Source organism: Myotis nattereri (genome assembly GCF_964212035.1).
Source record: "Myotis nattereri genome assembly, chromosome: 10".
NCBI lineage: Eukaryota > Metazoa > Chordata > Mammalia > Chiroptera > Vespertilionidae > Myotis > Myotis nattereri.
The window spans coordinates 40,471,169-40,497,060 of record NC_138085.1 but is presented as its reverse complement, the minus strand read 5'-3'; the positions used below and the strand labels follow the sequence as shown (position 1 = coordinate 40,497,060).

The window sequence follows — 25,892 nt, the reverse complement described above, 5'->3', positions numbered from 1 at the left end:
AACATAGAGTTAAAACATGATCTAGCAATTCTATTCCTACGTATATAACCAAGAGAAATGAAAGCATATCTCCACACACACACAAAAAAACTTATAAACAAAAATCCATAGCAGCATTACTCAGAAAAGCCAAAAAGTGAAAATAACACAAATGTTCATCAACTGATAACTAAATAAAATGTGATATCCTATATAATAAAAGGGAAATACGCAAATAGACCAAACAACAGAACGGAAAAACCAATCAAAGCGTAATATGCTAATGATATGCTAAGGCTGCTCAACAGCTCACAATGACGGGCACTGACCACCAAGGAGAAGATGCTCTGACCAGCAGTTTAACTTGCTGCTGGGGTCCGGCCAATCAGGACTGAGCGAGATGGGCCGGACATGCCCTGGAGCCCTCCCGCAGTCCCTCCCTGGCCCTATCATGCACCAGTGGGGTCCCTCAGCCTGGCTGGCACCCTCTCGCAATCCGGGACCCCTTGGGGAATGTTGGACAGCCGGTTTCAGCCCTATCCCACAGGCCACTCCCCTTTGGAGGGTGCCAGACTCAGGGCTCATGGCTGGAGAGCGCTGCTGTGGCAGCGTGAGCCTCTCCTGATCAGGACTGATTGGGCACGAGCCTGCGGCAGGCACAGTGGGGCCGAGATGAGCGGGAGCAGCAGGTAGGAGCTGCAGGCGGCATTGGACTGTGGGTTTCGGCTCAATCCCTGCAGGCCACCCAGAGGGATCCCACCTGTGCACAAATTCATATCCCTATAATAAAATATTATTCAGCAATATAAAGAAATGAAGCACTGGTATACAATACAACATGAATGAAGTTTGAAAACATGTTCAATGAAAAAAGCCAATCACAAAGAACCACATATTGTATTATTCCATTTATATGAAATTCCAGAATAGGCAAATCTATAGAGAAAGAAAGTAAATTAGTGGTTCCCCATAGATGGCAAGGAAAGACAGGGACCAGAAGAGGATTGGGTAGTGACGTCTAAGAAACTCAAAGTTTCTTTTGGAAAGAATAAGAACATTCTAAAATTGACAGTGGTGATTGTTACACAACTCTGTGAATACACTAAAAACCACTGAATTGTACATTTTAAATGAATGAATTAAATAGTATGTGAATATATCTCAAAAAACCTGATAAAATATTTTAGACAAAAAACTTTAAAGACACAATATAAAAATTAAACAAAAAGAAAGCAGCAATGATTACATTAATACCAAACAACATATATTTCAGAAAAAGAAATATTACCCGGGATACAGAGGAACCCTCCATAATAATAAATGGGTTAGTTCATCAGGAAGATATAACAAATGCTAAATGTGTATGCACCCAATAAGAGAGAGTCAAAGCACACATAGAACAGAAAAGAAAGCTTATGCAAATCCACAATCATAATGGGCAATTTCAATACTCCTCTGTCAACAATTGACAAATACAAAATTATTAGGATATAGAAAATTTGAACAACACTATCAACCAAGTGTATCAAAATTACAGTTAAAAAATGCTCCACTCGCCTTAACCAGTTTGGCTCAGCGGATAGAGTGTCGGCCTGCGGACTGAAAGGTCCCGGGTTCGATTTGGTCAAGGGTATGTACCTCAGTTGCAGGCGCATCCCCAGTGGGGGTTGTGCAGGAGGCAGCTGATTGATGTTTCTCTCCCATCGATGTTTCTAATTCTCCATCCCTCTCCCTTCCTCACTGTTAAAAAAATCAAAAAAATATATATTTTTTAAAATGCACCACTCACCCTAGCCGGTTTGGCTCAGTGGATATAGAGAATCAGCCTGCACACTGAAGGGTCCCTGATTTGATTCCAGTCAAGGGCACATGCCTGGGGTTGCGGGTTCAATCCCCAGTAGGGGACATGCAGGAGGCAGCCAATCAATAATTCTCTCTCATCACTGATGTTTCTCTCTCTCTCCCTCTCCCTTCCTCTCTGAAATCAATAAAAATCTATTTTTTTAAAAAATGCTCTACTCAACAACAGACATACATTATTTTGAAGTGTACATGGAATTTTCACCAAAATAGACCATATGATAGGTGTAAAACAAGTCTCAACAAACATAAAAGGTTGAAACCATATTTTTTTTATATTTGTAAACACAATGAACTTAAATTACAAATAAATTTTAAAATTTTTGAAAAACTCCCCCAATGTTTGGAACTTAACTACTTCACTTTTAAATAGTTAGCAAATTTAATTTTTAAAATCACAAGAGAAATTAGGAAATATTTAAGAAAAGAATCATAAAACATGTAAACTTCAGTTAAAGCACGACTTAGAGAAAAATGTACAGTTTTAAATGGCAACATTAGAAGACAAAGAACCAAAATCAATGCTCTAGGCTTCCACTTTATAAAGCTAGAAAAAAAGCAAATTAAACCCCAAGTAGGCAGGAGGAAGGAAATACTAAAGTTAATAGCACAGATCAATAGAATAGACAATGGGGCGGGGGGGGGGGTGAATCAATAAAACCTAAAGGTGCTTTTTGAAAAAAATTAATAATAGTGATAAACCTCTAGCTAGAATAATCAGAGAGACAGAAACAAAGAGGCAAAAATGGATAGGTCCTAGACTTATCAGGGTGATCAATTCATAAGGTATATGTCTAATCACTTTATTAGATACCTGAAATTAATACTGAATATCAACTAAAATTGAAAAATAAATTTTAAAAAAGAGAGACAGAGAAGATATAAATTGTCAATATAAAACATAAGCAATGACTGTCAAACTACAGCAGGAAGGCCGGGGAGGGTGGGAGGGCAGGAGGGGGGTGGGTAAGAGATCAACTGAAGGACTTGTATGCATGCATATAAGCATAACCAATGGACATAAGACACTGGGGGGTAGGGGAGTCCAGGGGATTGTCAAGGGCAGGGGGAAAAAAAGGAGACATATGTAATACTCTTTGTAATACTTTAAGCAATAAAAAATAAATAAATAAATAACATAAGCAATGAAAGAGAAAGTAACACTATAGAGAGCATACACATGTTAAAATAAGGGAATATTATGAACAATTTTTACTAATGAATTAAACAGCTTGGGTGACATGGACAAACTACTAAATGACACAAATAAGCATAATTTACTGGGAAAAAAAACAAATATGCAAACAACTCAGTATTGATTTTTTTATTATTAAATTTGTAGTTGAAAACCTTCTCACCAAAAACAAACAAATCTCCTTGTCCACGTGCCTTCACTGGTAGACTCAACCAAATATTTAAGGAAGGCAATGCCAACACTATACAAATTCTTCCAGAAAAATCAAAGATGGAATACTTCCCAACTCATTCTATGAGGCCAGCATTAATCTGATACGAAAATCAGAAAACATGTTACAAAAAAAGAAAAATATAAATATTCCTTATGAACATAGATGCAAAAATCCTTAACAAAATTTTAGCAGATCATATACCATTTCCAAATGGAAATTATTCCACAAAATGCCAAGCTTGGTTTAACATTCAATAATTAATCAATGTAATTCATCATATAAATTCATCATATCCATCTCAATTGACATAGAAAAAGCAAATTTTTCTATGAAAATTTTCATAGAAAAAAATTTTTTATTCCTAATAGAAACTTTCAACAACCAAAAAAAGAAGGGAACTGTCTCAATCATATGAATGGCATGTACCAAAAAAACTATACCATGTTACTTAATGGTGAAATGCTTCCCCCCCTAAGATCAGCACAAAAATATCTTCTATTCAACACTGCACTGCAGGTGCTAGCCAGCTCAATAAGACAAGAAAAATAAACATAAGTACAAAGACCTCCCCCCAAAATTTTCATTACAAAGGGGAAAAAGTGTAACTTTACAATGGAAAAGTCTGTCAGGCACCATCTAAATAAAGTAATCAAAGTGAATATAATCAGTGATAGGACAAATCAAATTTTCTGCCACCTGAAAGAATGCAATGAGATCACTTTTATGATATTATAGCCAAAGACACACAACATGAATCAAATCATTAGGAATAACCAGACAAACCCAAATTGAGAGGCATTCTATATAATAAATGGCCTGTAATCTTCAAAAGTGACAAGGTCATGAAAATCAAGGAAAGACTAAGGATAGTTCCAGACTGAAGGAAACTTAAGGGACACGAGCCCTAGATGTAGTTCATGATTTAAACTAGATTCTTTTGCTATAAAGAACATGATTAAATTTAAATCAAGTATGAGGATTAGATGCTACTAATCTATCAATGTTTATTTCTATTCTCTGTTGCATTGTGGCTGCAACCCAGACCCACTCAATCAAAATCTACATTTAACAAATCCCCAGGTGATTTGTAAACATAGCAATATTTGAAGAGCACTGTTCTCAGGAAACCTTGAATGTAAGCCCAAAGAGACATGAACACGGATATTTACTGCACCATTGTCTGCATAGCAAACAACTGGAAACATAACAAATGACTCGCATAGCATCAGTCAGGTCAGTTATCCTATAGTAACAACAATCCTAAAAATCTCAGCCGCTTAAAACAAAGATTTATAACTTACTCATGTTATACACCCATAACAGGTTGGCAGGGAAGCTCTGCTCATTACAAATATGAACTCAACACCATCTTTTAAAGCTACCATTTGTCATGACCAGGGGAAAATAAAACTCTGGAGGGACTTACACTAGAAATTAATTGCCCTACCCAAAAGTAACACTCATCACTTCTGCTCACATCTTATTAGCCAAAAAGTTACACAGCCCAAGCGAGCTCAAGAAAATATAATCCTACTATGTGCCAAGAGAAGGATCAGCTAGAGATACTGGTGAACAGCACTTTCTAACAGCCACTAGAACTGTAAGAGGAAATGTGAATTATTCATATAATAGACTACTACAGAGCATTTGGACCTGGAGAGTATTATGCTAAGTGAAATAAGCCAGTCAGAAAAAGATAGTATCACATGATCTCATTCATATGTAGAATCTAATGAACAAAATAGACCCAGAAACATAGAAGCATGGAACAGACTGACAAATTTCAGAGGGAAGGTGGGGGGTAAGAGTGGGGAGCAGGTGGGAGTGATTAACCTGGGAACTTATATGCATGTATGGACACAAACAATAGAGTGGTGAAGGCCTGGAAAGGGACGGTGCGGGGTAAAGGGGGTAAATGGGGGGAAAAAGGAGGGGACATCTGTAATACTTTCAACAATAAAGAAAAAAAATAAAGGGAAATCCACCTATATAAATAAAGAAAATCAGTCCTCTATTAGTATATAAGCCCCATTAGAGCAGATATTTTTGTTTGTTTTGGTCAGAGCTGTATCGCTAGCATCAAGAGCAATGCTAACTTTAGGTACTCAATTCATTATTGTTGAATGAATAAATAAGTGAATCTCAAAAAAATGAGAATTGAGACCCATTCATGCAAATATTTTTTAAAATATAAAATAATACAATGATTTATAGGTATTAAAAACATGGACCGCCAAAGCCGGTTTGGCTCAGTGGCTAGAGCGTCGGCCTGCAGACTGAAAGGTCCCAGGTTCGATTCCGGTCAAGGGCATGTACCTGGGTTGCGGGCACATCCCCAGTAGGAGATGTGCAGGAGGCGGCTGATCGATGTTCTCTCTCATCGATGTTTCTAACTCTCTATCTCTCTCCCTTCCTCTCTGTAAAAAATCAATAAAAATATATTAAAAAAAAAAAAAAACATGGACCAAAAAGACACTCATCAAATTTATGATATTTATGATACTGGTTTCCTAAGGGGAGTAGGGAAAGGAATAGGACAAAGGAAGGGGACATAAGTTTTTATCTGTAATTTCTTAAAATGATATACTTTACCTCTTTCTGTCTATATGTTTATATATATTTTTATATATATATGAATCAAAACAGGAAAACTATTAATATTTGTTCATTCAGAGAAAAAACAAGGTTTTTTTACTCTTTGTAATATTAAAAATTTATAAAAAGATTGTCAGGAAAATCATACTACTTTCATAACTCATATTGTTCTATCTATGTTCATTTATATGAACATGTCTCCTGGAGAAAAGAATAGAGTTTGGGAAACAATCCTAAGAAATTAAAAAAATTTTGATGCCTCATGCTTTAAAATTCTCGAGAATGTAGAATCTTTATTCACAATATTTCTATTCTTATCTCAATATTAAATACATTTTAATTTCATAACTTTTCCCTCAAAACCTGGGTAAAATTAACATTCCAAGAAGATGTGTCCCATATATCCTGCAGTTTCACATACCCCCATGATACTGCATGGTACCCCAAGGCAGAGAGAGTGGGATGCTTACTCTAGTTTGGAAAGGAGAGCCAAAAAGTCACAATAGAATATCCTCTGGAATAAACAGAACAACACACAGGAGAGAAATCCTCTGAACTTAACCTTGACCTTGCCCCATGTGACAATTAATTTTATGTGTCAAGTTGAACAGACCACAGTATTCAGATATTTGGTCAAATATTATTCCAGATATGTCTGTGAAGGTTATGTTGTAGATGAGATTATTAACATTTAAATCAATAGATTTCGAATAAAGAAAATTACTCTCAATAATGTAGGTGGGCTTCATTCAGTTGAAGGCTTTAATATCAAAAAGACTGTCCTCCCCTGAGGAAGAGGGAATTCTGCCAGCATACTGCCTTCAGACTCAGGCTACAACCAACACTTACACTTCCCTGATACTCTAGCCCAGTGCTCCCAACATGGGGCACACGCCCCATTGGAGGGCAATTCAACTTTTAAGGGGGGCCAATTCGAGAATGAGTTATTAACAGTGAATTTTTTGCATTTCTTATGGTTCTAGGAGCCTCATATACAGTATGTAAATATATATTGTGACATTTATGCATTTCAGTTCTCTATTATATATTATGAAACTTTACTTGCTATATTTTCATATTACTTCATTTTTTTTAACAATTTCTTAATAATTTTCTTCCTCAGTACTTCAACTGTCCTTTTGTCCTTTTATTTTTCTCTTTCATGGATGCCATGATATTTGGAAGCTTGTTTAGACCAAGTTAATGGCCTTTTAGCCTTCCTCCACATGAATAGGAGTTTACTTTTTGAATAATAAAAATTATATGTCACAGGGGTGGGCATCAGGATTTTAGAGATTCTTAGATGGGGCATGGCCAAAAAAAAGGTTGGGAACCATTGCTCTAGCCCAGGGGTGGGCAAACTTTTTGACTCGAGGGCCACAATGGGTTCTTAAACTGGACCGGAGGGCCGGAACAAAAGCATGGATGGAGTGTTTGTGTGAACTAATATAAATTCAAAGTAAACATCACTACATAAAAGGGTACGGTCTTTTTTTTTTTTAGTTTTATTCATTTCAAACGGCCGGATCTGGCCCGCGGGCCGTAGTTTGCCCACAGCTGCTCTAGCCTATCAGCCTACTTCACAGATTTTAGACTTTCCAACCTCCATAGTCATGTGAACCAATTCCTTAAAGTGGCCTCTCTCTCTCTCTCTCTCTCTCTCTCTCTCTCTCTCTCTCTCTCTCTCTCTCTATTTACACACACACACACACACACACACACTCTATTGGTTCTGTTACAATGGAGAACACCTGCACCAGAACCAGTAACTATTTATTCTACTACAATACTAAACCAAAGCATGTTTCTCAAACCAACTATCACTAACACAGTTATAGGTTTTTCCCCTGGAAGACTGGGTCTTCTAAACTCAAACTGAGTAGTGTTTCTTATTAAACATAATACATGACAAAATAAATCAGCATAACACTAGTATATGTAAATAAATCTTAGGATAAATCAATAGCTATACAAAAGTCTAGAGAAGATGTTATATGAACTTTATTTTTAAAGGTTATGCGAAATATATACTTTGAAAGTATTCTAAATAATAGAAATTTTAGGTAGCAAAAGATATTCAATATAAAAAAATCTTACCTTTTAGTTTTCATCTGGTCCCTCAATTTGCTATACATCTCCAGAACTTGAAAGAGAAGGGGGAAAAGCACACAATCATTATTTAGAGAAAGTGAAACACTAATTAAAGCTAAAGGAATTGCATCAAGAATCCTACTCCATTTCTAGTTCCTCACCTGGAAGACACAGCATTAATTTATCAACAGTGGCAGAAATATTTCTCTGTTGTAGTCGACACTGCTTCAGCTCTTCCATTGCTATTACCAGCTTGGCAAGAGGGGAAAAAACTGAATTATGCCAATAGCTGTAAATAAAAAGCTTTCAGTCACATTTTTCCACCCTGTGTTCAATTCATCAGAAAATCCCAGGCAGTTTCATAGTAAGACCTGCCAAGTAACTAAAGAACCACCTTTCTCAACCAGTAAAACATTCCTCTGTGGTTTCCTACTTTCTCCTCAAGATACAAGGAAAGGCTAGGTAAAATGAAATCCTAAATTCAGAGGCTATCCAGGGAGAAACAAGAAAATATTCAGATTTTCTCAAACCCTATTCAGATTCTTCATGGTTTATGGTTTCATCTTCTGAAAAAATCCTATATTTCTTCCATCATTGCTAGAGTACTAGAGAAAAGTAACCCTTCCTATACAACTTCAAATAAGTCTTTAATCTCAACTAATACTCTATTTCAATAAATAAACCATACACTTAGAAGTTGTGCTTTTCCAAAAATTCCAGTTTAGTGAAGAGTAACTCAATTTTTTACCCAAGGCTGTTTTAAAGGCTTTGGTCTAATGTCAGACCACAATAAAACTAGAAGAATTTACTCTCTGCAAAATTTAAAATATGTGCCAAACTTTCAAAAAGTACTAATCTATCTACATAGCCTCTTGTAATATTCCCATAGTCATAACTTAAAATGTTTAGATACCATGCAAAAAAGAACAAGACAAAATGGTCCTGAGTAAGTTATGATCAAGAGCTAATCTTCAAAATTATTGAGAATAAACAATAAATATGAGGCAATAAGTAAAGTACATAATACAAAGAACTAAAATGGACTACATGCAAATCAGAGAGTTTTAGTCCCAGTCTTCCCATTTACTATATAAATTTAGCAAATCATGTTTTCACTTCCTCATCAATAAAATAGTGATAACAACTGTCCTGACTTTGTCATAAGTCTGTCATGAAGATCAAGTGAGAAAATGGATATAGAATAATGTTGTAAACTGTGATGATTTAATTGATGAGTATATTAATTGAATCTTTTTAACAAGTGTTTATGGAGCATCCACTTAGTTCCAGTCACTAGACAGGTAGAGGGGATATAGCAGTATATAAAAACAAACAAAAATTCCTGACCTCACGGAGTTTAATTTCTAATAAAAGAAGATAGGCCAAAAGAAAAAAAAACACACAAATATATAAATAAAAATATAAAACATCAGAGCATGATAGATGTAATGGAGAAAAATAAAGCAAGAAAGGTAAAAAGAATACTGGGGTTGAGAGTGAAACTGCAATTTCAAATAAGGTGGCTAGAAAATGCCTCATTACAAAACAGAAAGGTGTGAAGTGAATAAATATTGGGAAAAGAGCACTCCAGCCAGAGGGAACAGCACTGTTCTTATGATGACTACCCAAGTGATTTGAAAACACAACTAAGAAAGGCTACATCCTCTCTCATTACGCTTTCTAGTGGCTGCATTCATTTAATTCAGATAAACATTAGGAGCAGCAACAATAGTATCCAAATGCCTCCAATACACTGCTTATAGTCTTACAAGCCACTAAGTCAAGAACATAATCATTAAAAGAGAATGACAGAAAACAGAAAAGGTTTTTTTCAAAAGGTAAACTGGCCTTACTTCCTTTCCCTCATGTTGTAGTTTTCTATTAGTGTCCGTCACTTGATTCTGTGGAGAGAAGACAATTTAAACTCATAAAAACAAACATTTAGGCAACAGTTAGATAAGATCAAAATTTACAATGAAAAGACTGAGAATAAATATTCAGGTAGCTTCGGTATTCCAACACATTTGGGCTTAATGGCATCCTCTTGGTTGAAATCATATCAACTTTTCTACTAAATGTCGCATGGCCTCTTCAACAATGAAAAGAAAAATTTTAAAAAAAGAAAAGAAAAGAAAAATTTACTAAGAGGTATGTTCCATTTTGAATATTCCAAACAATACTGTAACAACTAAAAATCGTACTTAAATTTTGAAAAGAAAAGAAAAAGGAAGTAGAAAAAATAACCCACACAAAATCTTACCATCTCTACTTTGTGCAAAAATAACTAATTTTATCATAGATATTCCTCACTTCACTAATGTGTTCCTGGAAGTTAAATTGAACTTTTTAACTCAGGCCAAATTTAACCTATTTATTATCCTAACTTTAAAAAATACTTTAATTTAATTTTTTTTGTATCATTAATTGTTGACAGCCCATAATGCTTCCATATTCCCATTTTCCTAAATTAATCTCTCCATCAGATAGTCAAACCTATGTGAACAAGCCTTAAAATTATCTAGAGTTCATAATTTAAAGGAATTGGAACCACTTTTGGGGATATCTACTTTTGAAGACTCAAGTGATATAAAAATATATAAATACATAGAATAGTAATTTCCTCACCATCTCAGACATTATCAAAACATGAGCAATATTAACTTCTAAAGCTTTCTTTGACAAAGGCTCTCTACCCTTCTACCAGTAACTGCCACTACTTATACTTTTAAGGCATTCCCTTAACCCAGCATTTCCTATTATGTTCCTTAGAAACACCAAGAAATGTTAGTTATTGGGTACTCTATATTTGCACACAGAGGTGCACACATGCACAAACACACATACATACACAAACACACATACATACACAATATGTATGGGAAATACCACTGAACAGATGAGTTTACTGAGGATTTCTTGGAGCCTTTAATTTAGTACATGCACTGTGAATGCCCAAGAAGGGAAAATCATACAGAGTCTTTTCCAAAGTTATTTAGCATAACACCCTTTTATTGAGGATCATATCAAGAAACTAGTTTTTCAGTAACGGACTTTTGAAAACATTGCCCTAAACTATACCTGGACTATCATTTTCAGAGCAGATTATAATATGCACCCCCTTTCAAAGACAAAATGAACTCTGACCTCCTCCAGAAAGTCCTTATAAAGTATAAAACAGACGCAAGAAATCCTCAAATTCCCTCTTGATTATTTATTTAATAGCACCACATGAGAAACACTTTATTGACCTGTGAGTTCAACATGAATTAAGAATGTGATGTTGTGGGGGGGTGAGGGAGAAGGGGTAAGAGATCAACCAAAGGACTTGTATGCATGCATGTAAGCATAACCCATGGACACAGACAGGAGGGGGGTGAGGGCAGGTGCTAGCAGGTGGGAATGGCCGGGGAGAGGTCAAGGGGGAGAAAAGGAGACATACGTAATACTTTAAACAATAAAAATTTAAATTTTAAAAAAGAGAGAGTGGGATATAGCCATCCAAATACTCTAAGACTACATTAATAAACATGTTGTCTAAAACAGGGGTCAGCAAATTGTTCTTCTAAAGGGGCAGGTAGATAGTCTCTGTTGCAATAACTCTGCTCTGCCACTGTATCAAGAATGCAGCCAAAAACATAAGTGAATGGGCACTGCTATATTCCAATAACTTTAATTACAAAAATAGGAGGCAAGCTGGATTTGGCCTGCAATAAATGAGACGGTAAGTCTTTAAAATCACACTATGAGAATTACATTCAGATGCCATGTTTTAGGAAAGTCATTAGCAAACTGAAGCATGATTAGCCGTGATAATGTTTGAAGAAGGAGTCAAAGCTACCCACATGAAAAATAGAAAGAGGAATTTTTAGCTGAAATGTTACCAGTGCCCAGGATTCTTTCATTCTCCCAGGATAGAAATGAAAGATCACCAGAGACCAGGGCCTAGTGCACTGGCCAGAATCAAACCCAGGTATCCTACATGAAAGAGGAGATTTCTACCATTTAACCAACCTGGGTTCTTGGAAACTCCCAACACAGAAATCTAGAGAGTTCACCACATAAGTAGGGCTCATTATATATAGCTCAAGCACCCAGGGAAGCAACATTTAAAGGGAGAAAGAGAAATGCTGCTCCCTAAACAAAAGCCAGAGAACAGTTTTAAAGAAGTGGAGACAGGAAAGATGATGTGTAAGTATGGCATCTAAGTAGGTAGGGGCGGAGACTCTTTGGCACTTTCACAGTAACATGTCTCATTGGCATGTTAAATCCCCACCCAGGGGGGTGTATTTTTACTATTATAATGAGTGTAAGGTCTCACAATTGATCATTCAGGGGCTTAACTGTATATGCATTAGGGTCAAGAAAATCTCTGCTGGAGAAAGCGATACCTGGCACTAATTAGGTACAGAGTTTGAGGGGCAACTGATTGAAATTCCAAACTTTTCTAGGAGAGACTTAGCCTGTCTCACAAAGAGGGGGAAATATTCTCTTGGAGACACTATATGCTAAACCTGGGCACTATACACTATACTCCATACCTGGACAGCAACTGTCCTTCAAACATCTCAAAACCCATCAGAAAAAAAGGTGTTAGCCTAAAAATAGTGCTTAGTACTCAAACCAATAAATGGATGTTACTAGAAAATAGGATAAATATTAACTCAGTGCAAAAAAAAGCTTTCAAGCAATGTAAATAAAAATGGGGTAAGATGCCCTGAATGGCAGTGTTATCCCTTTAGAGCAAGTATTCTAGAATAATTCGATTATTTTTTACCCTAAATTGGACATCTCATAAAATTCAGCCTTCCATAAATATTACTAAACAGTATCATTGACTCTGCTACAAAACCTTGTTTACCATATAAAGACAACATTTCTGAGGTTTTTTTTCCTTAAACTCATTACAGGAAATACATTTTATACTGCAGCCCAGTACACAAGTATAGAGAATACACACACACACACACACACACACACACAACTGAAGCAAAATTTTCAAGAAGCTTTGTTTACCTTTACTGCATGTAATACACTTTATTTTCTAGTCTAGTCTAGCCTATTTCATATCAATTCTTGTTAAGAGCCCTGACCGGTTTGGCTCAGTGGATAGAGCATCGGCCTGTGGACTCAAGGGTCCCAGGTTCAATTCCGGTCAAGGGCATGTACCTTGGTTGCGGGCAAATCCCCAGCAGGGGGTGTGCAGGAGGCAGCTGATCGATGTTTCTCTCTCATCGATGTTTCTAAGTCTCTATCCCTCTCCCTTCCTCTATGTAAAAAATCAATAAAATATATTTTTAAAAAAAAAGAATATTGATCACGGCCCACTAACTGATTTCATGCAAACCAGATACTAAAACGTATCCATAATAGCCTAACAATGCTTCTGATAAGAAATTACTATTTCAATACTATCCTATATAATAAGAGGCTAATATGCAAATTGTCCCCTCAACCGGCCAACCACTCGCAACCCCTCCCCCTGGTTGGTCTGGCCCAATTGGCCAATCAGGGTGGGCAGGCCGGACCCCACCCGTGCATGAATTCGTGCACCAGGCCTCTAGTTTTAACATAACAATGAAAAGTAACTATACTGCCCCTCTAGGATGCAACTTCTCAAGATTCATAATACACAAATACACACATACAGACACACACACATGCTGTGAATCAAAAGAAATAGCAGGCTTCCTATAGACTAGTTTCTTATCATTGTTATGTTAAAATAGTATTGAACAGTAAATGCTTAACCTTTTCCATTTTCTAAACTCTTTTCTAGAATTCAAGAACCTCTAAATTTCATAGGTTCTTAACCCTAATTGAATGGATCCCCCTAGAACAGAGTCTCCAAGATATACTGCTAAACTGTAATCCCCCCAATTCTTAGAATGAGTGAGTGGAGCCTAAGCAGCCAAAAAACCTGAACTGGTAGTCCCTAATTCTTGTTTCTCCTTAAGGACATCCTGAATGATTTAAAGGAATTTGCAACTTGAAGGAAAAGATGAGTACCAATCAGCAGTTGGTGAGCATTATAGGCAATATTCTGTTGCTACCTGCCTACACTTGACTATTTCAGTAACTGAAGACAGAATATCCTGGCACCCAGCATGAGGGGCAGAGAGAGCAAAGGGAGAAGTTTGGAATACAAGTGTTCCAGGAACATAAAAAAAAAAAAAAAAAAAAAAAGACTAAGGTGAGGGTGTGAAGCTGGGGTGGTTGAGTAAGAAGTTTGATAGCTTCATATTCATTCAGGCCAGATTTTGCTGTTAAATTGGCTTTTAAATCATTGTAGCTTTAAAATATAATTTTAAACATCTAATAGTCCACTTTCCCCTCAATAAAACTGTTTATTTGCTTTTCTTACCAGTGTATTATTTTATACTAGAGGCCTGGTGCACGAAATTCATGCACTTGGGGGAGGGGGGGTCCCCTCAGCCCGGCCTGCACCCTCTCACAGTCCAGGAGCCCTCAGAGGATGTCTGACTGATGGCTTAGGCCTGCTCCCTGTAGTGAGCGGGCCTAAGCCGGCAGTCGGACATCCTTAGCGCTGCCACAGTGGCCAGGAGCCTCTGCCTCGGCTCCCGCCACTGCGACAGCTGCCTCTGCCTTGGTGCAGCAGCCATGGCTTCATCCAGAAGGACGCCCAGAAGAACGTCCGGTCTAATTAGCATATTACACTTTTATTATTATAGATGATTTTACACTCACTATCAAGTTCCCAAGAGAAGTGAAATTGCTAGGCCAGGTACCAAACTAGCATGGCTAGCCTCCTTCCTGAACTTAAATCTGTCATATCAAGAAAGAATTCACGCTTTGGTAGAAGACACTCCACAACTATCACTGATTTTTTTCCCCCTTTGGCTTAGGTTGCCATGCTGCCAACTTCTATAGCCAGGCCCTGCAATACCATCATTCTACAGGGATGACTTTTATCTAACAAAGAAGTAAATAGATGTCATGAATTTCTGTTTTAAAGAAACTATTACTTATTCTATTACTGGTTCTCATCACATGTAGTTATCCCAAATAAATTTAACTTTAAAACGTTTTTCTTTTTTGGCTAAAAGCCATAATCGCAATTATCCATGTTTCAGTATAAATTCCTTTCTTACTATACAAAAATCCTATTTGTAGTAAATATGTAACCTATAATGTAGTCCCTATTCCTTTAATGCTAGTCAAAACCCCAGCAAGGACAGAGAAAAAAAGTCCCTCTTAGAGTGTTCTTACTTTGAGTTTTTGGGCTTCTCCTCTCACTTTCAGCAGTTCAGTAATAGAGTCCACAAAACCCTGGTAGTGAAAGTTGCACATTTTCTCAATTTCTCGGTCATGATTGCGGATGCGAGTTTCAAGCTTCTCCATGAATCGTCCATGTTCCTCACCATCATAGACAGACCTTAAAAAAAAATGGCATGAAGATTACACCAGGCTTACTCTAAGAAATAGAAAAAGAATTGCAAACCTAGAAGCAAATTTATTTGGAAATTAGATATGAAAGTACATAAACCACAGAGTAATCCAGTTGTATTAATACTGTTTCAATGCTAGATGAGTATTTTTTAGGAAAATCCAAAATTCTGCTTCCTATTCATTCAGAAATATTTAAGTGTTTGAAAGTATTCATCATAGAATTCTCATCATAAAATGAAGAACTGAATTACATGTCCTTTGCACTTTTCTTCCTCAATTAAATTATTCTAGAAAAACTTAATTTTGGATAAACAAAACTTGAAATACTCCATGACTATACCCAAGAAACTGACACTGCTGGAGAACAATCACATAGCTGTGCTGGCTAGGCTCAGGTGGGCTCTATCACTACAAATATAAATTGGGCACTTAATAAACATCACTACGTAATACTACTAAATTTATCTCCCACCACCACCACCACCAAAAAAACAAAAAAAGGCACTTTGTATACTTCAAAATAACTGTCGGTAAAAACCTTGCTTTCTCCTCTCTTCAAATGTCCACCACTCACTCTCAGCTGCTGACCCCAGAAAAAAAGTCCTCTTCTCCCACTAAAATCAACCAACTTACCTGCATCTGTAACTCCTGTTCTGTCCACCCTTCTGTAATGGAAAAGTACTTCAAGCTCTTAACTAGTTAATCCTTGTTGTCTCAAGAACTTGACTCCTGCAATTATTCCCTTTTATCCCTCCCCTGCATCATGTATTTATCCCACTCTACTAAATCATTCTTATGGATATATATATATACATGACTTTACAAAACCTGTCTTTATATTCACAGTTCCCTCCAGGGACCATCTTATTTCTCTGCTCCCCTTCCCAGCAAAACTCCTTTCCACTTCCTCACTCTCAATCTTACTCCATCTAATAGCAGCATTTGCTAAGGTTTAACACACTTTTCTTCTTGAGACACTTTTTTCTCTAGACTTCAATGGTACACACTAATGCAGTTTTTATCCTTTCACTGACATGCTTTCCCAATTTCCTTTATGGGCTACTTCTTCTCTGTTATTTTACTAAATATTCCTAAAATCTCTTCTCTCTATCCTCTATCACCAATCAGTGCCATCTAATCCCATGGCTTTAAAATACCATTCATATAGTGGTGACTTCCTACTCATACTTTATACCTACAACTCAGTGCACTTCCCTGAATATTAGACGCAAGTATTTGGCCACAATTTAACAACTCCAATTGGATTTTAAAAGCCATCTCAAATTTAACACAGGGGGGGGGGGGGGGAGGAATTAGCCCGGCCAGTGTGGCTCAGTGATTGAGTGTCAACCTATGAACCAGGAGGTCGTGATTCAATTTCCGGTCAGGTACATGCCCAGGTTGTGGGCACAATCCCCAGTAGAGGGTGTGCACGAGTCAGCCAAACATTGTTTCTCTCTAATCATTGATGTTTCTATCTTCCTCTCCCTTCTTCTCTAAAATCAATAAAAATATATGTTTTAAAAAATCATCTATCACCAAACTATCTCCACTCCCAAAGCTGTTCCTTCCACAAATGTCCCCCCACCCACACTCACCCAACCCATCACAGATAATGGCACTATCCAGTTGCCCGAGTCAAAAATACAAATCTAGGAATCACACCTAATCCATCTTTTTCCATCATACATCCCACACTCCCCATACCAATCCATTAAAGTCCTGACAACTCAACATCCAAAACATCCCATCATGTCCACTAAAACCCCAGTCCATATCTGCATCATTGCCACACTTACCAATGCAATAGCTTGCTAAAAGTTTCCATTCTCCATTCTTCATGTACCCCACCCCCTACCTGCGTGCACACACTGTACATACAGCAGTTAAAACAACAATTCAACATTCAGAATAGTAAAGTGGAGTCGACAAGATGGCGGCGATATAGGCAGACGCGTCCCAGGTCGTGTCCCGGAGCAAATGGAGTAAGCAGCTGAAACTAATAACACCCACCCCGAATTGGCGAAATTACTCAGCTGGTGAGACGGTTTGCAGCCGGGAAGAGCAGAACTCCCCTGGAAAGGTAAAAAACCAGGGATCTGGGCAGGAAAGTTTTCCAGACCTCTGAGCCCAGAGGGTCAAAGGGAGACTGCGTGGCAGACAGCCGCGTCCCTTGGGACAGGCACAGCCCCTGATGAGGGGGGGAGGGGGAGGGAAGGAGAACCTCGGGATTCCTGGCGCCAGGGGATTTGAGATCTGGGTTCTGTGATCACAGAGGACTGAGCCTAAAGGGGGCAGCGTGAAGAGCTGACCAGACCATGCAGTGCCGGTAAGAGAAAAGCTTACTGAAACTCAGCCTTCCCCGTTTCCGCAGCCGGCGTTTGTTTGTTTTCACTGAATCCTGTTCATAAGACATTTCGGATATAGACACTCACCTGTGCTGAAGAGAGGGAGAAGGTGCGGACGAGTGGAATCTGGGGAGAGACTGAGGAGAGAAGGGGGGCCGGGAGAGGTGGCAGCGAATTGAGTGCTGAGACACCCCCGGGCCCAGGCAGCTATTCTCTCCAGAGGGTGGGACTCCTCCACCTAGCCCCCAGGCAAGGAGCACAGACACACCCAGATTCCACCCTGAAGGAGATCAAGGATTAAAATGATCTGATCAGTCCCTGGGAGTTAACAGGGTCTGGCCAATAGAGGGATTTTCAATCCCAGCAACAACACAGAGCAGGGTAACAATTAAAGAACCAGCTCTGGATAGGACTAAGGCAAGCCAGGCTGACGAGTAGAAGAACCGAAGGACCTTCACTACTGCAAATTTTTTTTTTCTTTTTTCACCTTTTAACTAAGAAACCAATTTTTTTTTCTTTTTTTTCCATCACCTGATTTTACCCTTTTAATTACTACATTTTTATTTTTAACCAGTATTATTACTGCTACCATTTTACCATTTTTTAAAGTGCCATTTTATTTTCTCTTTATTTTATTTTGGGATTAGTGTTCTCCATTCTATTTTCATCGTTCCTTTAGCATCAATTTTCCCTACCTCAATTTTACCTCTATGCTAAAACCCTCTCCCTCACTTTTCCCCTTTTGTTGTCCTGTTTCTCTTACCCTATTCCTGCTTTAGATTTTCCCTATTCCTTCTGTTTACCTCCTGTCAAAATTTCACCCTATTTATATATCCTATTTCCAAACCACTGCTCTAAATCCTTATATACATATCCCTTATCTTTCTTCACTATCCAAAATTTTTTTCTTCTTCTTCTGTTATCTTTCTATTGTTTTGTTGCTGTTTGCTTGATTGTTGAGTATATTGTTTTGTTGTTGTTGTTTATTTGTTTTTTTTGTGTCTCTGTGTGTGTGTGTGTGTGTGTGTGTGTGTGTGTGTTTTAGGACTGCTTGTGAAGCTATGTCTTTTTCTTTTTCTTTTTCTCTGCTGGTTTTTCTCCTCCCTCCAGCTCCCCCTCCTCCCTGGTTACTTTTGTGCTTCTGTTTTCCCTTGCCTCTCTTGATATTATTGGTTGTTTCTAGTTTGCATTCATCTCCAGGGAACTGTTGCTGGAATTTGCTGGGATAAGTGGCGGTTCTATTCGAGTTTTCTCCTCATATAAATAGTCTCTTCCCCTCTTCTACTTCAGTCTCTCCTCTAGCTTTTTTTTTTCTTTTTTCCCCCCTCCTTTTTCCCAATTTCATTTTTGCACTCCTTTCCCCCCCCCCCTACTTTTCTTTTCTTTTTTTTCTCTTTTATCTTTTTCTCTTCTTTCTTCCTTATCCCCTAATTCTCTTAATTCGGGTGGTCACCTTTATGTGGGGTTCTGAATAGCGTGAATATATTTGTGTTTAGTGCCTGGTACATGATGCTTTGTTGTGTTATATTTTGTGCCTTTAAATCAATGCAGCAGATCCAAGAAACAGCAGCCTCCTGAGCACCACACCCTCTGTCTGAGGAACAGCAGCTGTACGTGAAGCCTCCCCCCACCAGCCAAAGAGCCACCACAGCTGTGAACAGCACCCACCAGAGGACCTGCTGCCAACTGAGGAGCAGCTGCTACCACAACCACCCGAAGAGCAACCACACCCCAAGGAGCCACTGCCACCCAGGGAGCAACCACTGAATGACTCAACGTCTAGATATGTCAGTGAGATCAAACATGGGTAGACAAAGAAACCCCCAAAGGAAAGAAAAGGAGGACTCTCCAGAAAAGCAGCTAAGTGGTACAGAGGCATGCAACATGACAGAAAAAGAATTCAGAATAAGGATCCTAGAGTGCATAAACCGGATGGAGGAAAAAATCAGTAACATACGCAAGAAGCGAGAAGAAACAGATGAAAAATCAACAACTTAAGTAAGACCCAAGAAGAAAAGAAGAGCGATATCGCTGCAATAAAAAAACACCATGGAAAGTATCAACAGTAGACTAGGAGAAGCAGAAGACCGAATTAGTGAATTAGAAGACAAGGAAGCAAAACACAACCAAACTGTACTGCAATTGGAGAAAAAAATTAAAAGACAAGAGGAGAGCCTAAGGGAGCTTTGGGACAACATGAAACGAAACAACATACGAATAATAGGGGTGCCAGAATAACAAAAAGATGAACAAGGATTAGAAAACCTATTCGAAGAAATAATATCAGAAAACTTCCCTGAGGTGGGGAATAAAAAAGTCACACAAGCCCAGAGAGTCCCAAACAAGGTGAACCCAAAAAGACCCACACCAAGACACATCATAATTACCATGGCAAATGTTCAGGACAAAGAGAGAATCTTACAGGCTGCAAGAGAGAGACGGAAAGTTGCATACAAGGGATCTCCCATTAGATTATCAAATGATTTCTCAACAGAAACACATCAGGCCAGAAAAGAATGGACGGAAATTTACAAAGTGATGCAAAGCAAAGGACTGAATCCAAGAATACTCTATCCAGCAAGGCTATCATTCAAAATTGAAGGGGAAATAAGAAGCTTCACAGACAAAAAAGGGGCTAAGAGAGTTTATCACCACCAAGCCAGCCATGCAAGAAATGCTAAAGGGACTGGTGTAAAAAGAAGAAATAAAAAGCTCAGAAAGAAAACAGCCACACGAAAAAAGAAATGGCTACAAACAAGTACCTTCCAATAATAACTTTAAACGTAAACGGACTAAATGCTCCAACCAAAAGACATCGAGTGGCTGAATGGATAAAAAAACATGACCCATACATCTGCTGTCTACAAGAGACCCACCTCATTAGAAGGGACTCACACAGACTGAAAGTGAAGGGATGAAAAAATATCTTTCAGGCAAATGGAAAGGAAAAGAAAGCTGGGGTAGCAATACTTATATCGGACAAAATAGACCTCAAAGTGAAGGCCATAGCAAGAGATAAGGAAGGCCACCTCATAATACTAAAGGGATCAATACAACAAGAAGATATAACCCTGGTAAACATATATGCACCCAATGCAGGAGCACCCAAATTCATAAAAAAAATTCCTGGAAGATATCAAAGGAGAGATCGACAACAATACAATCATAGTAGGGGACTTTAATACACCACTGACATCACTGGATAAATCCTCTAGACAAACAATCAGCAAAGAAACAGCAATCCTAAATGACTCACTAGATCAGATGGACTTAATTGACGTCTTCAGAACACTTCACCCCAATGCCACGGAATATACATTCTACTCAAAGGCTCATGGGACAGATTCAAAAATAGACCACATATTGGGTCACAAAGTTCCCCAAATTCAAGAAGATTGAAATCATACCAAGCATCTTCTCAGATCACGATGGGATAATATTAGAATTAAACTACAATAAAAACCCAAAATACTCAAACACTTGGAAGCTGAATAGCATGTTATTAAATATTGAATGGGTTACCAATGAGATCAAAGAAGAAATTAAAAACATCCTGGAAATTAATGACAATGAAAACACAACAATCCAAAACCTATGGGACACAATGAAAGCAGTCCTGAGAGGGAAGTTTATAGCTCTACAGGCCTATCTCAAAAAACAAGAAAAAATGGTAGTAAATCATCTAACTCTACAACTCAAAGAATTAGAAAGAGAGCAACAAGAAAACCCCAGAGTGAGCAGAAGGAAGGAGATAATAAAGATTAGAGCAGAAATAAATGACACAGAGAACAAAAAGACAATACAGAAAATCAATGAAACCAAGAGCTGGTTCTTTGAAAGGATAAACAAGATTGACAAACCTCTAGCCAGACTCACCAAGAAGCAAAGAGAGAGGACCCAAATAAACAAAATCAGAAACAATAGAAGCGAAATAACAACAGACCCCACAGAAATACAAATGATTGTTAAAAAATACTATGGACAGCTCTACTCCAACAAACTAGACAACCTGGAGGAAATGGAAAAATTCCTAGAAAAATACAGCATTCCAAAACTCAAACAGGAAGAATCTAAAAATCTCAATAGGCCAATAACTATGGAAGAAATTGAAGCAGTCATAAAAAAGCTTCCAGCAAACAAAAGCCCAGGACCAGACGGCTTCACAGGGGAGTTTTACCAAACATTCAAGGAAGAACTAAAACCTATCCTCCTCAGACTACTACAAAAAATTCAAGAGGAAGGAACACTTCCAAGCTCATTCTATGAAGCCAGCATCACCCTAATACCAAAACCAGGTAAAGACAACACAATGAAAGAGAATTACAGGCCAATTACAGGCCAATCATGAACATAGATGCCAAAATCCTCAACAAAATCTTAGCAAATCGGATCCAGCATTACATCAGAAAGATCATACCCCATGACCAAGTAGGATTTATCCCAGGGATGCAAGGATGGTACAATATCCGCAAATCACTAAACGTGATACATCACATAAGCAAATTGAAAGAAAAAAACCACATGGTCATATTAATTGATGCAGAAAAAGCATTTGACAAAATCCAACACCCATTTTTGATAAAAACTCTCAGCAAGGCGGTAGTAGAAGGATCATACCTCAACATAACAAAAGCCATATATGACAGGCCCACAGCCAACATCATGCTCAGTGGACAAAAACTAACACCATTTCCCCTAAGAACAGGAACAAGACAGGGATGCCCACTCTCACCACTCCTGTTCAACACAGGACTGGAAGTATTAGCCATTGCAATTAGGCAAGAAGAAGAAATAAAAGGCATCCAAATTGGAAAAGAGGAAGTAAAACTATCCTTATTTGCAGACGACATATTATACATACAAAACCCTAGAGACTCCATCAAAAAGCTACTAGACTTAATACATGAATTTGGCAATGTAGCAGGATACAAAATTAACCCCAAGAAATCTGAGGCATTTCTATACACCAATAGTGAACTTTCAGAGAGATTATAAAAACAATCCCATTTACCATCGCACCAAAAAAATTAAGCTACCTAGGAATAAACTTAACTAAAGAAGTAAAAGACCTCTACTCAGAAAACTACAGGACATTGAAAAAAGAGATAGAGGAAGACATAAACAGATGGAAGAACATACCGTGTTCATGGATTGGTAGAATCAACATCATTAAAATGTCCATACTACCCAAAGCAATCTATAAATTCAACACACTTCCCATTAAAATACCAATGGCATACTTCACAGATCTAGAACGAACTCTCCAAAAATTCATCTGGAATAAAAAAAGACCCCGAATAGCTGTAGCAATCCTGAGAAAGAACAAAGTAGGTGGGATCTCAATACCAGATATCAAGATGTATTACAAAGCCACTGTTCTGAAAACTGCCTGGTACTGACACAAGAACAAGCATATAGATCAATGGAATAGAATAGAGAGCCCAGAAATCAGCCCAAACCAATATGCTCAATTAATATTTGACAAAGGAGGCAACAACATACAATGGAACCAAGACAGTCTCTTCAATAAATGGTGTTGGGAAAATTGGACAGATACATGCAAGAAAATGAAACTAGACCACCAACTTACACCATACACAAAAATAAACTCAAAATGGATAAAGGACTTAAATGTACGACAGGAAACCATAAAAATTCTAGAAGAATCCAAAGGCAACAAAATCTCAGACATATGCCGAAGCAATTTCTTCACTGAGACAGCTCCTAGGGCACTTGAACCTAAGAGAAAATGAACAAATGGGACTACATCAAAATAAAAAGCTTCTGCACAGCAAAAGAAACCATCAACAAAACAACGAGAAAACCCACTGCGTGGGAAAACATATTTGCCAATGTTATATCTCATAAGGGCCTAATCTCCAAAATTTATAGGGAACTCATACAACTTAACAAAAAGAAGATAAACAATCCAATCAAAAAATGGGCAAAGGACCTAAATAGACACCTTTCAAAAGAAGACATTCAGAAAGCCAAGATACATATGAAAACATGCTCAAAGTCACTAATCATCCGAGAGATGCAAATCAAAACAACAAGGTACCATCTCACACCTGTCAGAATGGCTATCATCAACAAATCCACAAACGACAAGTGAAGGAGAGGATGTGGAGAAAAAAGGAACACTCGTGCACTGCTGGTGGGAATGCAGACTGGTGCAGCCACTATGGAAGCCAGTATGGAATTTCCTCAAAAAACTAAAAATGGACCTCCCATTTGACCCTGTGATCCCATTTCTAGGAATATATCCCAAGAAACCAGAAACACCAATCAGAAAGGATATATGCACCCCGATGTTCACAGCAGCACAATTCACCATAGCTAAGATCTGGAAAGGGCCTAAGTGCCCATCAGCAGATGAATGGATTAGAAAACTGTGGTACATCTACACAATGGAATACTATGCTGCTATAAAAAAGAAGGAACTCTTACCATTTGCAACGGCATGGATGGAGCTGGAGAGCATTATGCTAAGTGAAATAAGCCAGTCAATGAAGGAAAAATACCACATGATCTCACTCATTCATGGATAATAGAGACCATTATAAACTTTTGAACAATAATAGATACAGAGGCAGAGCTGCCTCAAACAGATTGTCAAACTGCAGCGGGAAGGCCGGGGAGGGTTGGGGAGCAGGAGGGAGAGGGAGTAAGAGATCAACCCAAGGACTTGTATGCATGCATATAAGCATAACCAATGGACATAAGACACTGGGGGGTAGGGGCGGCCAGGGGATTGTTAAGGGCGGGGGAAAAAAAAAGGACACATATGTAATACCCTTTGTAATACTTTTAGCAATAAAAAATAAAAAAATAAAAAATAAAATAAAAAACAAAAAACAAACAAAAAAACCAACAATTCAGATGTTATCCCACTGCTTAAATCTCTCCTATGGCCTCTCTTTTCAAAGAGAAAAAAATCTTAAACCCTTACCATGGTCTATGGGAGTCTACATAATCTATCTAGCCTTTATCTTTCTAACCTCATTTCTCTCTTCTCTCTAGTTCCCTACCATTGACCTTCCAACTTACCTCAAATAAGCATAACCTTTCCCCTTAAAAAAAAAAAAAAAAATAAGGTAAAGAAAGGTTTCCATGTAAAGATATCAAAATTCCTTGCATTTGAAGAAGAGGAAAAACCACTAAAAACTTATCAATCTAAATGGCATAAGCAGACATTATTCAATATTAGATAACTTGGTTTCAAATTCAATTATATCTTGAACCAGTAATGCTTCTAAGTAGCAAGTCTATTTCCTTTTACTATGTAAAACTTCTGTTCATTTTTCCCTCCCAAAGGTCTACATTAATATTACAAAAGATAACCTCAAGAAGAAAATCCCAAAGTTAAGAAATTTATAACATGTGAATAATGGCTCCCCACCTCCTTGAACTTCCTATAAAAAAATATATAAATCAAAGAAAGAAAAGATGGATTTTAACTACCTGGTTGTGTGGCCAACCTGTTAATCTTTCTTTTAGAAAATAGGAAATAATCACTTACATATTCGCTGAAGTATCAGCCCAACTCTAAATTCACTTCCACTTTCAAGTTCAGTCAATAATAATGTGCATCATACATTATTAATAAAAACAATCATACATTTTCAGAATAGTCTAGACAGGTAGTTCAAAGCAAGTTAATGAATTTTCTCTATCCCATCACTAGCCCCTGCCTATTTCTCCTATCTTAGGACCTTTATGATTCTAATACTCTCTTTAATTAATAATAACGTTGAATAACACGAAAGGTTTATAGTGTGTCTTGATACAGAATAGCTTGAGAATTTTAGAAGTTAGAATAAAATGTAATACCCATATGTTTAAAACAGGGGTTTGGGACTATGTTTAATAAATGTGTGTTCCATGGGTATGCATCAGGAAATCCACAATTTCTAGATTTTATGTTACTTTTGTGTGCACAGGCAGAGGCACATATATGAGGTCACTGGTTCGATTCCTGGGATGGGCACATGCCCAGCTTTCGTCCCGATCCCCAGTTGGGGGTGGGCAGGAGGCAGCCGATCGATGTTGATGTTTCTTTCTCATACATGTTTCTTTTTTTCAATCTGTTTTTTTAATGTATCTTTATTTCAGAGAGGAAGGGAGGCGAGAGATAGAAACATCAATGATAAGAGAGAATTATTGCTTGGCTGCCTCCTGTAAGCCCCCTCCCCGCCCCCAC

General features: G+C 37.8%; 1 protein-coding gene across 1 annotated transcript in view; it reads right to left on the bottom strand.

The window, feature by feature from the left end:
• The window catches only part of EXOC6B (exocyst complex component 6B), a 530,863-nt gene that overhangs the window by 440,987 nt on the left and 63,984 nt on the right, over nt 1-25,892 (bottom strand). Inside the window, exons 2-5 of the mRNA XM_081101107.1 lie at nt 15,162-15,327; nt 9,788-9,835; nt 8,096-8,186; nt 7,941-7,986 (exon numbers count right to left, since the gene is read on the bottom strand). Of these exons, the coding sequence (XP_080957233.1) occupies nt 7,941-7,986; nt 8,096-8,186; nt 9,788-9,835; nt 15,162-15,327 (351 nt within the window). The remainder of the gene's footprint in view (nt 1-7,940; nt 7,987-8,095; nt 8,187-9,787; nt 9,836-15,161; nt 15,328-25,892) is intronic.